General features: G+C 34.6%; 1 protein-coding gene across 1 annotated transcript; it reads right to left on the bottom strand.

The window, feature by feature from the left end:
* Nucleotides 1-2,427: 2,427 nt before the first annotated feature.
* LOC114379261 (ketol-acid reductoisomerase, chloroplastic-like) lies at nucleotides 2,428-6,452 on the bottom strand. Its single transcript, XM_028337890.1, has 10 exons — nucleotides 6,138-6,452; nucleotides 5,743-5,835; nucleotides 5,029-5,094; nucleotides 4,786-4,926; nucleotides 4,364-4,591; nucleotides 4,128-4,245; nucleotides 3,907-4,046; nucleotides 3,627-3,794; nucleotides 3,397-3,552; nucleotides 2,428-2,985 (listed from the first exon to the last, which is right to left on the bottom strand). The coding sequence occupies exons 1-10, from the start codon at nucleotides 6,387-6,389 to the stop codon at nucleotides 2,617-2,619; spliced, it is 1,731 nt and encodes a 576-aa protein (XP_028193691.1). The 5' UTR covers nucleotides 6,390-6,452; the 3' UTR covers nucleotides 2,428-2,616.
* Between the last annotated feature and the right edge of the window lie 6,151 nt (nucleotides 6,453-12,603).

The raw sequence follows: 12,603 nt of genomic DNA, 5'->3' as shown, positions 1-12,603 counted from the left end.
AATGAAGGAGTTCTTTGTAGCCTTGCAACATCTGTGTGGATCAATTGCAACTTTCTTGACGCTCTCCATGTAGCCTTTGGAAAAGGTTTTCTGTTTTGCTTTCCAAATTGACAAGCCTTGTAGATTGAAATTCGATCATTAAGCTTAGGAACATCAAGTGCCAACCCTTTTTCAGTTAGCTGTTGCAATCCTTGTTGATGATGATGCTCGAGCCTCTTGTGCCAGATTTTTGTGAGATCTTCCTTGAGCGAGAAAACAGCTTGCTCCTCCTCCAATGGATTTAGAGTAAAGCTTTTCCCTTTCATTTTCACCTTGAAAATATCTTGACCAGCTGCATCTTTTATCAAGCAATATTTGTCTTCAAAAATAACTTTAAATCCTCTATCAATCAATTGACCAACACTTAGCAAACTTTGGTCAATTTCAGGAACGAAGAGGACGTCAGGAATAAGCTTTGTGCCAGCATAGCTTGTGATTGCAACTGTCCCCTTTCCTCTAACTGAGATAGAATCACTATTTCCAATTCTGACTTTGGTGATATTGGTTGGCCTCAAATCTCTAAAAACTGCTTTGTCAAAAGTCATATGGTTGGTACAACCACTATCAATCAACCAACTTTCACTTGATTCACTACTCAAGTAACAAGTGGCCACAAACAATTGATCTTCCTCTTCCTGATTAGTAGTCTGAGCTCCTTCGCCTTGATGATTTTTATTATGGCAAATCACAGCTTCATGCCCCATTTGGTTGCACTTACTGTATTTTGCATCTGGTCTCTTCCAACATCTGAATGGAGGGTGACCCTTTTTGCCGCAATGCTGACAAGGAGGGTAACTTTTCTTTTTACCATTTCCTTTGTTGTGATTATTTGCACTGCTATCATTGCTGGTTGGATGATTCTTCTTGTAGTTTTTCCTTTTCCAAGTTCTAGCTTGTTGGCTCTTAGCTGGTAGAGCACCTTCAACAACATGTTCTTGCCTTATCAATCTTCGTTGTTCCTGGGCTTGCAAGGCATGTATCACTTCTACCAAAGTGATCTTGGAGAGATCCTTTGTGTTCTCCAATAAAGCAATAGATGCTTCGTACTTTTCCGACACCGTTACCAGAATTTTCTCGACAATTCTGGAATCAGAAAAATCACTTCCCAACAACTTTATCTTGTTGGCAATACTCAACAAATTGTTTGAGTATTCTTTGATTGTCTCAGATTCTTTCATCCTTTGCTGTTCAAATTCCCTCCTTAAATTAAGTACCTGCATACCTCGTATTTTGTCGTCCCCTGCATATTCTTCGTTCAAAAATTCCCAAATTTCTTTGGATGATTTAAGAGTCATGATTCTGGTCTGGATCATTTTTGAAACACCAGCAAACAAGCATGACTTTGCCTTTGCCTTCCTTGTTTTTCCTTCTTTGTGATTTTTTATTTGGGTCATGGTGGGATTTTCGAGCAGCGATTGAACAACGTAATTCTCTTCCACAGCATCCCATAAATCTAGTCCCTCTAGATAAGATTGCATTCTCACTGACCATAGGTCATAACCTTCGCCATCAAAGAGTGGAAGAGCAACTTGAGAGAAATTTCCTTCACCTTCCATTTACTGGTCTCGTAAGAAGATAGCTTTAGATACCAGTTGTTAGTTTTTAGAGAATAAATGCAGTAGAAAAACAGAGAAATAAACCACTAAAGAATATATAATTTGAAGGGAAACGAATTGGAGGAATATTTTTATTCAGCTGCAAACGTATACATTTATAAATGCTGCAGAAAACAGAAAAGAAACTAAGATAAATCAGAATTGCTTTCTCCTAAAGTTTAGGAACAACTCTAACAAATTGCAATAACTACTTTGATTAAGAGGAATTATTCAAAAGCAGAAAAACTAAAAAATAATGATCACGTTGCAGTCCAACCAAAGCAGTTTCTTAACAATTCTGGCCTCTGTACCTTTTTTTTTTTTTTCTATTTTCAAAATCCACACAAATCTTCTTTGGAACGTTCAACATGCTCCCTACAATCCTGCATTTTTCTCCCTTGGTCGTCATTTCACAAAATACAACTCATTCAAATGACATTGGTGTTGGTCTTGAAAATTAAGAGAAAAACAAATTTGTAAGAGGCAATGTAAAACTTACTCAAACTAACTCAAACCATTCTAGCTTTAGAGCAGAGTGACTATTAAACATGATTCCAATCTAAGCAGTAAAAGTTGTAGTAAAATTAATTTTAAACGGTCAAACACTATTAAAATTGTTCAAATTAATCTCAATCTTAGATATCTTTTCAACTCTTTTGAAGATCGTTTGTTGCTCAGTTATTCCTAAGATCCTTAAGATTTAGATAGCACATACATTACTCTTGCTGAGTGGGTAGATATTTAAGTTACTAAATACTGAAACACTCAATGGAAACCTAGTAATGAACTTCACTTGTCTTATTAACTCATTTCTAATTCACATTAAGCAACATTCCCCATTATTAAAATCTCAGTACTACATAGTGATAATACAGACTTCCACAGCACAGCACTCAACCATATGAACAAAATTCAAACCAACAGGACAGCTGCTATTCTAAGCATTCCAAAAAGGAATAGGCTCAAGAATTTGGTTCAAGTTCTAATTGCTAGACTGACGCAACTCGGGACGGACAAAGTCTGCATCTGGTGGCACAGAAATGTCTACTGTAGGTCTCAGTTGAGCACAAACTTCAATGGCTCCATGCACTTGGTCTGACAGGAAGTTGCTGATTAGGTCCTGGTTGATAGGTGCTCCATTGTCCACAGCCACCAAGGCCTGCTGGGTTAGGATGTAATCAAATCGGGGAGCCCATTTCCTTGAACCCAACCTTGCCGTAGTTGAACAGTTATCAACCATGAATGAAACACCACGAGCATGCATGAAAGGATTCAAAGAATCAACAGACTCAATGACACTCTCGTTAATAATTTCAGAGTAAGAATGCCCCTTCTTCCTCAGGATCTCAATCTGGAAATTTCATAATCAAAAATTTAAAAAGCAAAACAAAATGTCAACTTATTGTTCTAATGCTAAAAAAATAAAGATAAACAAGAAAAGAACACAAATATCAGAATTCATAGGGAAAAAATTCCATCATTTGTCATTACTAGTCAGTCCCAATGCCCAAATGTGAAGATAAAGCTCATCTAAAGTCTGCAAGCAACCATGTATTTATCCTTGAATTGATTAAAGGGCATTATGATTTTAAAACACTAAAATATAAGAGTGAATATACCATTGCTCGCTTTGGAGATAAATACATCTTGCTCTAAAAGATCTTTTTTCCAAACTTATCAATAAAATAAGGACTGCCTGCCACAAGGGATATACATATATAAACTAGCAAGAAAAATCTCTAACAGAATTAAGTGCACATACCTGGGCCATCATCAATGCCACGTAGACCCCAGCAGTAAATGGGTATAATGGACCTAGATCACCAGCTGGCCTTGTAGAACGGACACGCTCACCAACCTTCCACATCCGGGTCTGATCAATTTTACCCATGGGAAATGCAGGCAGACCCTCTTTCTCCTGTAAAATACAGGTATAGTTCAGAGTATGTTGCATAATGGCCAACTCTACATGGAAAATGAATATGCACTTACATAAAAGCGCCGCCCAGCCAAGACAACACTGCGAATCTCACTTCCAGCAGCAATATCCTCATAGCACTCATACAAAATGTCCATGCATGGATAATATGAAGCACTATATGCTTTCTCAAATTCCCTCTTTTCATCTTCAGATAAAGCATTGTATACAGCCAACATACCCTATCAGACAAAAATAAATAAAATAAGTTTATTCACAAGCACACATTCACATGCTCAGGGAAAAAATCCAAGAGACATAAATTCAGAACTAAAATGAGTATGAGATCACAACCTTAGTCGAGATTATTTTAGATATAGTTCCTGTAATGGACTCGACAGTGTTGTTATAGGCCAAATCTTCACTCATTCCATGTTCAGTGTACCTCCTAAACAAGGATTCCACAATACCATGAACAGCACCAAGTAAAATGCCTATAAACCATAAAAGCAGAAATTAGACAACAAGACTTCAAAGAAAAAAACATCAAGGAACTAAGAGAGAGATATTCTTGCCTCTCTCCCCAAAGATGTCACTCCTGTATTCCATCTCTAACGAAGTTGCAAATGTAAAAGGCGAACCAAGGGCAACAGACCATGCCAAAGCAACATCAGTAGCTCTGCCATCCACATCCTGCATGCAATGATAGAGCTCAGCCCCAGCAAAATAATACCAAAAAAAATAATGATTGCAGGCAGGGACACCACAATGAGAGAGGGAAAACGAGAAAACAATGGCATAAGGATCTCACCTGGTGGACTGCAAAACTCGAATTAATTCCAGCACCATTTATCTCTTTGCCTTGGACATACAGCCTCCTGACAGAAGGACCCATACCTTTCGGGCAGACAGCAATTACACTGAAGTGCTTGGGAAAATCAAGTCCTATTGACTGTAAATGCCCAAGAAGAAAACCATGGGACAGACCCAGTATGCTATTTGGTTTCATGTGGGAAAATATTTTTTCATAATTATCAGCCTGCATGATTAAAAAAATATTTAGAAAAACATGATATATCATAAAGCAGCAAAATCACTGCAGCATTGTGCAACTTGTCCACTTTTATTGCAAAATCAGCATAATTTGAGACATGAGGATATCATAACATCAACAACTTCAACACTTTATCAAAATGTTTTTAAAACAATGAGCACTGACTTCGATTAACCAACCTGTGCAGCATCAGAAATCAAGAGCAACACAAGATCACTGCCTGAGATAGTTTCCCATATGTCACCCAAAGTTCCATTCTCCTCACTAAAACCAGCTGCGCGAGCCTCATTAAAGGAGCGAGAACCTTTCCTGAGCCCAACCTGCATTGCCAAAACACCAACACATAAATAATCACAATTTCAAGAGAGATCCATCAATAAAAATTTTCTTCAAAAGAAACAAAGATATCAACCCAGAATCACCTTGACCACAATATCAGACTTTGCATCAGCAAGCGAGTCCCGCAAATTCTGTGCCTGAGCAGGTCCCTGGTGAAGGCAGTTCAAAAAATCTCGTTAAAAAGAAGTTACATTCAGTGCTGAAACGAGTATAACAAATCAATTTTTGTTAGTTTTTAGTCCCTACAAATATAATAAATTTTAATTTCAGTCTTCCAAAAAAAATTGTTGGGGCTATAGTCCCCACAACATGACAAACCACAATTGGAATCTGAAAAGTGTCTCACATAACCTTGAACAGAATTGCCTCAAAAAGAAGATACCAGCGTGGGAAAAAGAATATTGATTTTAATTTTCATAGATTTAATTTTTTTAAAAAAATAATTTCGAGCCTCGTTTCATAATGAATGAAGTCACATGCATCTAAAGTCATACTACATGAGATGATATATTTAGGTATGTCACATAAAAATCATTTCCCAAATTAATATATTTTTTAAAATTTATTTGAATTTCCTCTCAAAAAAATATTTGAATTTAATAATATACCTACACTGTCAGAAATCATATTTGTCATCACTTTTAAAAACTAATCATTAAAAAACTCATCAATCCTACTATATATTATCTATTCAATTTAAGAAGTCCAAAACCAAAAGAACAAATTTAGAAAAATTAAAACCAAAACCTTGCCACATGAACGAACAAACTTATTAAACTTTTTCATTTTTTTTTTACCTGCGAACCCCATCCAATGACGCCAATCTGCTTAATCCCCTTGAAAGCACCCTGCAACAGAGGGAACAAATCCCTCCCTCCTTTCACGATGTACTGCAGGGAAACAAATTACCAGCAGGGTCATTTCCGTCTCTTCACCAACTTACCGAAACAAAACATTTAAAACAGTTAATCATTTTTTTCAGTTAAACCCATAGTATTGGCGCAACTATGTATTTAGCGGAAAAATCTGTAATTTCCACCGTTTCCAAAATTCTCATAGACCAGCTACCGCCAATCATTGGGAGCGGTATGAGTTTCTGAACCAATGGAATGAAGACACCCGTGGTGTCTAACCCAGACAAAAAGAAAATCATTTTTCGGTTAGTGCGAAAAATAAGCGAGAAATTCAAAACCTCGTCGTGTCCAGCGAGGTTAATCTTCTCCTTCTTGAAAACGGAGGTTTCGAAGTCGAGCGAGGCCGGCGGAGTGACGGTGGGTGCGGCGGCCACCATGCGAGCGCCGAGCGTAGCCATAGCGACGGGTTTGAAACGGAGCTTGGGAAACGCGATTTTGGGAACCGCGACGAAGCAGCTTCTTCTCGCGACGGGCTTCGATGATGAGAAAGTTGTTCTGGAAGTGGCGCAGAGTGAAGCAGTGGCGGACATTTTATAGGCGAGAAAAAGTATGAAGCAGCACTGCAGCAGAGTGGCAAAAAAAATCAGTACAGCGAAACGGTGTGTTTTATATGTAGGGATTCGTGCAACTCGGCTAACGTGCGCCGCGTCGGCACCATGCAACGCAAGGCGTGCTCTGTTGCTGTTGTTTGTTGTTGTTTCTTATCTGCCAGCTGGATTTTTTTGTTTGTTTCTGTGGTTGGTATGCAGCGTTATTATTAGTGTTGTACTAGCACTCAATTCACAGCCACACGTGTTAAATTAAATCTTTCAGTAACGTTCCGCTTCAATTTCAATGGTATCTTAAGATTGAGGTTAGCATTCCACCTTGGGAGAGTATTACATGATTTTAAAAAGGAAAAATTACCCATTTGCTTTTGTTGAGGCTAAAACTATTTGTTAGTGAGGTTAGTTGTTTATTATCGATTAATGAGTGATTCAATTGGTTAATTCAGTTGATTGTCGTTCACTAATATGACTCAATTTGAGTAGATTTTATGTTGGTCCAGTGTTAAAAGTGACTTAAAACTAGAATAGTTGTTTCTTATGGCAAACATAACTTGGCCCAATACAGATGACTACTTCTGACGACTAATTAAAGGTAACTGCGTGCGGCATCTAGTATTTTTGTTCGAGTAATTTTTTAAAATGGTGAACCGTTGAATAAAAAATCAGTGTCAAGGATTATTCTAAAAAAATATAGGATTTGAAATTTCATTTTGTCTGACTTTCATTTTAATATTATTTCATTATTAGTTAATCTATGAATAGAATATAAATAATATACAATCTAAGTAATTTATCGTTAAGATAGATGTAAATTAGCTCATTATATATATATATATATATATATATATATATATATATATATATATATATATATTATACGACTTATAATGTTAATTATGAAACGTATATTTTTAGTTATAAATAATAGGTTATGTTTTTCATTTTTGTATCATTTTTTTTAAATCGCACTCTTAATATAACTTGTTTTCATTAGCCTTTTTTTTTAATATTTTATCTTTGATGGTGTACATACATTGTTCACGAGTATATGATGAGTTTGGTGGTTTTTCAATTGTCAATCTGTATGATTTTTTTTTTAAATTCTAAATAAATATTTGTGAATTGTTTTTTAAATTATTTTGTAGTATAATTTTGTTTTGTAATAATTAGTGTAATTTTATAATAAAAAAATTGATTTATTTGTTAAGTATTAATTTTTTTTATAAAAACAAAAAACATATTTTAGTTACTACTAAGATTAGATTAGAATGCTAAGATTAAGATTAGATTAGATTCCTAAAACTAAGATTAGAATGGCCAAAAAATTAATTTAAAATATTGTAATAGTAACATTAGATTGTTAAAACAATTTTTTTGTATACATTTGAAATATTTACTAAAGTTGGTAATTAAATAATTTTGATATTTAAATGAATGTTATATTTAGATGTTTATTACAGTAATTAATAGTTAAACAAATTTGGTATTTAATTGAATGATGTATTTAGATGCTTATTACAATGATTGAAAATTAAACAAATATGATATTTAATTGAATGATGTATTTAGATGTTTATTACAGCAATTGATAATTAAACAAATTTGATATTTTATTGAATGGTGTATTTGTTAGAATTTATCTTATATTTATTATAGTTGAATATTTTAATGAAGATATGTAGTGAAAATGTAGTATGTGGCTATATGATGTACAATACATTTTTTTAAATTTTGTAGAGCTATATTTGTGTTGATAACAAATGAGGTGATTGTATAATTTTTTTGTTATTTTTTGTTTATCATTGAATTTGTTAAATGTTTTATTAAGATGGATGAAGAACAATGGATGTGTGATAGTATCATGTCTGAAGAAGTTGATATGAATGTTGAAAATGAGGAAGATATTGGCATGAAAGTAGAACACGTTGATTGCTTTGATGTCTCTAATTTGTTGTTGGTACCGTAATTATATTACATAAATGTTCATTGATCTCAAACCTTCTTTGAATTGTGTTATAGTTGTTTGTTACCCGTGATGAACTTTTACATTAGGCTCGATCGGTGGCTCATGAAATTAGATTTGTTGTCGTGATAATGAAGTCAAACACAAATACTAGTGTTAGAGGAAGGGCCTTATTTCTGTTAATAGCTTGTGAAATGAGTGGTGAGTATAGGTCTAAGAAGAATGATTTGGTTAGAACATGCACTAGCAATAAAAATGGTGGATGCCCATTTAAGTTGCGTGCGAAGCCAGTTTTGGGAGGAAAATGATGCATAGTGAAGTTAATTTGTGGGACTCAGTCATAAAATGGCAAAGTCATTTGTTGGTCATCCATATGCGGGTTGACTGACTAAAGATGAGAAGATTGTTGTTACTGATATGACGAAGTCCATGGTGAAGCCAAGAAATATTCTTTTGACGTTTAAGAGCGCAATGCCAATAGTTATACAACAATTAAACAAATTTAAAATGCCAGAAATGCTTATCGTTCTTCCATAAGAGACAGTAACACCGAAATGCAACAACTCATGATGTTGCTTAACCAAGATTAATATATTCACTGGCATAGGATGAAGGATGAAAATGTTGTACCTGACTTGTTCTGGAGTCATCCTGATGCAGTCAAATTAACCAATTCTTGTAATTTGGTTTTTTTATTGACAATACCTACAAAACAAATAGGCACAAACTGTTGTTGGTTGATATTATTGGTGTTACACAAACAGGAATAACATTCTCCGCTGCTTTTGCTTACTTGGAAAGACGTCTTAATAATGTTGTTTGGGCTCTACATCAATTTCGGGATCTTTTCATGAAAGTTAATGCACTCTCTGGGGTTACTGTTACCGATAGAGATTTATCTTTGATGAATGTAGTGAAAATTGTATTCCCGGATGCTACGAACTTGTTGTGTCAGTTTCACATTGACAAGAATGTGAATGCAAAGTGCAAAATCCTGATTCTCAAAAGAATGCATGGGATTATGTGATGGAGGCTTGGAGGAGTTTGGTTGACTGTCCATGTGAGAGTTATTATGATAAGTACCTTAAAAACTTTGAAATGGTTTGCTCTCTGTGGCCTATGTTTGTGGACTATGTGTGCCAAACATGGGTGATTCGGCACAAAGAAAAATTTGTGAAAGAATGGACTAACAAAATGATGCATCTAGGAAACACAACTACTAACAAGCATGAATATTGTTTTTTGTTTGTGTTGATTTATTTAAGTGTTGACTTAAATGAAAATATTGTGATTTTTTATACGTTGTTGTATATTTTATTTGTAGGGTTGAGAGTGCTCATTGGTTATTAAAGAGACTTCTACGAAACAGCCTTGGTGACATATGTAGTGTTTGGGAAGCAATGAACAACATGATGACACTTCAACACACCCAAATAAAAGCAACTTTTGAGACAAGTACACACATGGTTGGGCATGTGTTTAAAGTTACCTTGTACAAAAATCTACTTGGCATGGTATCAAGGTACACTTTAAATGAAATTACTGCTGAGTATAAGCGTGTACCTTATGCAGGCAAAAACCTTTCACATTATGGATGTGTCATAAGGACTACCCTCAGTCTTCCATGTGCATGTGAGTTTTCTAAATATGTTGTTGGCTCCATACCACTAGAGACAATCCATATTTTTGGGCGTACACTTAGTTTTTCAGATCAAGGGTTATGTGAGGTTGAGGAGACCATAACTGAGGAGATGGAAACCATATCAAAATGATTTGAGCAGCTCGATGTTTGTGGCAAAGTACATTTGAAGACAAAGCTTTGAGAAATTGCTTATCCTGATCTGAACTCTATGTGTCCTCCTCTAGAAAAGGTGAAGACCAAAGGTGCTCCAAAAAAATCGCTAACCAAACAACAAAAGTCAACAAAATGCAATCCGTCTTATTGGGAGTATGTTGATGCGTTACATCTGTTCAAAATAGTAATTCTTTAGTGAAACGTAGTGCATCATCATCTGAGCAACCAATACAGAGATGAAATATTTCAATGTTGGATCAATTTCATCCGTCCATCCAGGATTCTATTGAAAACATTATCGATGTCAAAGCGAATGGTAATTGTGGTTATCATGCAATAGCTACCTTATTGGGTGTGGGTGAAGAATCATGGTCATTGGTGCACAACCATCTGCATAAAGAACTCACAAGTTGGTCGGAGGAGTATATCAACTTGCTTGGTGGCATAAAGAAATTTGAGGAATTAAAGTGTTTCCTACTTGTTGATGGATTATCTATGGCGCATAAGTTTATTGTTATGTCACTTTTTCTTAAAATAACATTTAAGTAACCACTATTTGTTGTCTGTTTCATGTAGGTTACCATAAACAAGTGGATGAATATTACGAATATGGGATATGTCATTGTTTCACGATACAACGTGAGCATTGTTTTTCTTTCACGACAACAAAGCATGACATTTTTTTCCTCTTAGAAATCAACCACCAGCAGATTGTTTTGTGCATCGTGTAATATGCATTGGTCATGTGTATAAGAATCATTTTGTTCAGGTATTTGCATAATTATTATGTTAGTATAAATGCTGACAATGTTATTGGTTATCCTACATTGAATCTACTAGTCGTTATGTAACAGGTTTTTTTTATGAGATCATTGTCTTTTACCACCATTGGTGTTGTTGTGGAATACACATTGTCAATATCAAGCAAAGCAGTGACCCACCCTATACATAGGTAGAATGCAACGTTACATAAATTAGTCTAGGCTAAAAACTGAATTTGTTGATTTAGGTGAAGAATGAACATAAAATATGTTATTTCCACCAATGTTTCTGTAAATAATTATTTTGTTAACATTTTGTTACACTATGCATGTTATTTCCACTAATTATTTTAAAAAGTAAGGACATAAATAAGTACTTTGAAAATAATAAACATACAGTTTCATTAGCTAATGAACATCAATTTAAACATTACATTAACTTACAACATAGTTAAAACAAACAAAAAATGCATCAAAAACTACAATTAACTAATATTAATTTTGCATTGAATCATGTTGCAATCGAGACATGTCGTCTTCCATTTTGATTATCGGCTTACTAAAAACAGCTAAAATTTCCATTGGGCCAAATCGTTTCTAGTAGTTAGACTGTACTAAGACCTTCAACAAGTCATCGTTAGTTTTCAGCTCAATTATTTTAAATTTGATAACTTTTTTGAATACTTAGAATGATCTGACTATCGAAAAAACAATTGTCTTACCATTTGTGATTCATGAATACCATAAGGGTATATCCCTTGAGGTGCAACTTGCTTGATCACATCCTTAAGTTCGTTGATGCTACATCCTGAAGGAATTTCAAATCTTTTTGGATTTTTTTTCTGTGAACGAGTAACCCACAAAGTCGTCTTGGCGTGGCATGTTCCACCTCACGTTGTAATATAGCATGGCATAATAAGTATGAGTATAAGTCATAGTGGCTTGAAATAAGTTTAATATATCATCTGGTGTTTTACCAATGGTACATAATAACTCAATTGGTCCAACACACGAGTATTGATCATTACACCTTAAAATTGTGTTAACATTATCATCATTTTTCAATTGCATAGATTGAAAGGCAAATTGGTTATCTGCATCTGCGAATGACTCGGTAGTTAATTTCATCTAAATATTGATTGTTGGCTAGTTGAAGGGTATTATGCATTCTGCTTTTTAGTGTTTTAAAACCACAATCATTAGGTACTCGAATGGTATCGGAGTGGGACTTTGGAAATAAACACCAGATTTGTTGTGAATAATTGATCCATTTGGAAAAATAAAAATTAATATGGTGTTGACAATGGTATGACTATTTGTTTCTAGTTACTTGTAGAATTTGATTTCTAAAGGTAGATTGGGTGAGAATGTGTGATTGTTGAGAGTGTTTTTGTGGTATATATAGATGTTATTCAATGAGATTGCTTGTGTTTTTTCTTTTAAAATAGATGTGTGTCACTTCCTATGTGTTGTCAAGTACAACAATGTTGTGTCATGCTTTAATGTTGCATCACACATGCATTGTTACTATCATAACTAAAATAACTAAGTAGTCAATTTTTTTGAACAGACGCGTGCAATTCACAGTGTGTTGTCAACTTTGAAAATGATTTATGATGCTTAAATGTTGCAAAAAAACATACATTCATAATTTGTTATGGAAGAATTTATTTATTC

The sequence above is a fragment of the Glycine soja genome, chromosome 12, assembly GCF_004193775.1.
Source record: "Glycine soja cultivar W05 chromosome 12, ASM419377v2, whole genome shotgun sequence".
Lineage (NCBI taxonomy): Eukaryota > Viridiplantae > Streptophyta > Magnoliopsida > Fabales > Fabaceae > Glycine > Glycine soja.
The sequence above is the reverse complement of the archived record's forward strand: the minus strand, read 5'-3'. Positions and strand labels throughout refer to the sequence as shown.

Coding starts and splice junctions, on each gene's coding strand:
- LOC114379261 (XM_028337890.1), bottom strand. CDS start 6,389: ATGTCCGCCACTGCTTCACTCTGCGCCACTTCCAGAACAACTTTCTCA. Junction 5,836..6,137: donor ACCTCGCTGGACACGACGAG/GTTTTGAATTTC, acceptor GTTTCCCTGCAG/TACATCGTGAAAGGAGGGAG. Junction 5,095..5,742: donor TCATTGGATGGGGTTCGCAG/GTAAAAAAAAAA, acceptor TGCCTTCACCAG/GGACCTGCTCAGGCACAGAA.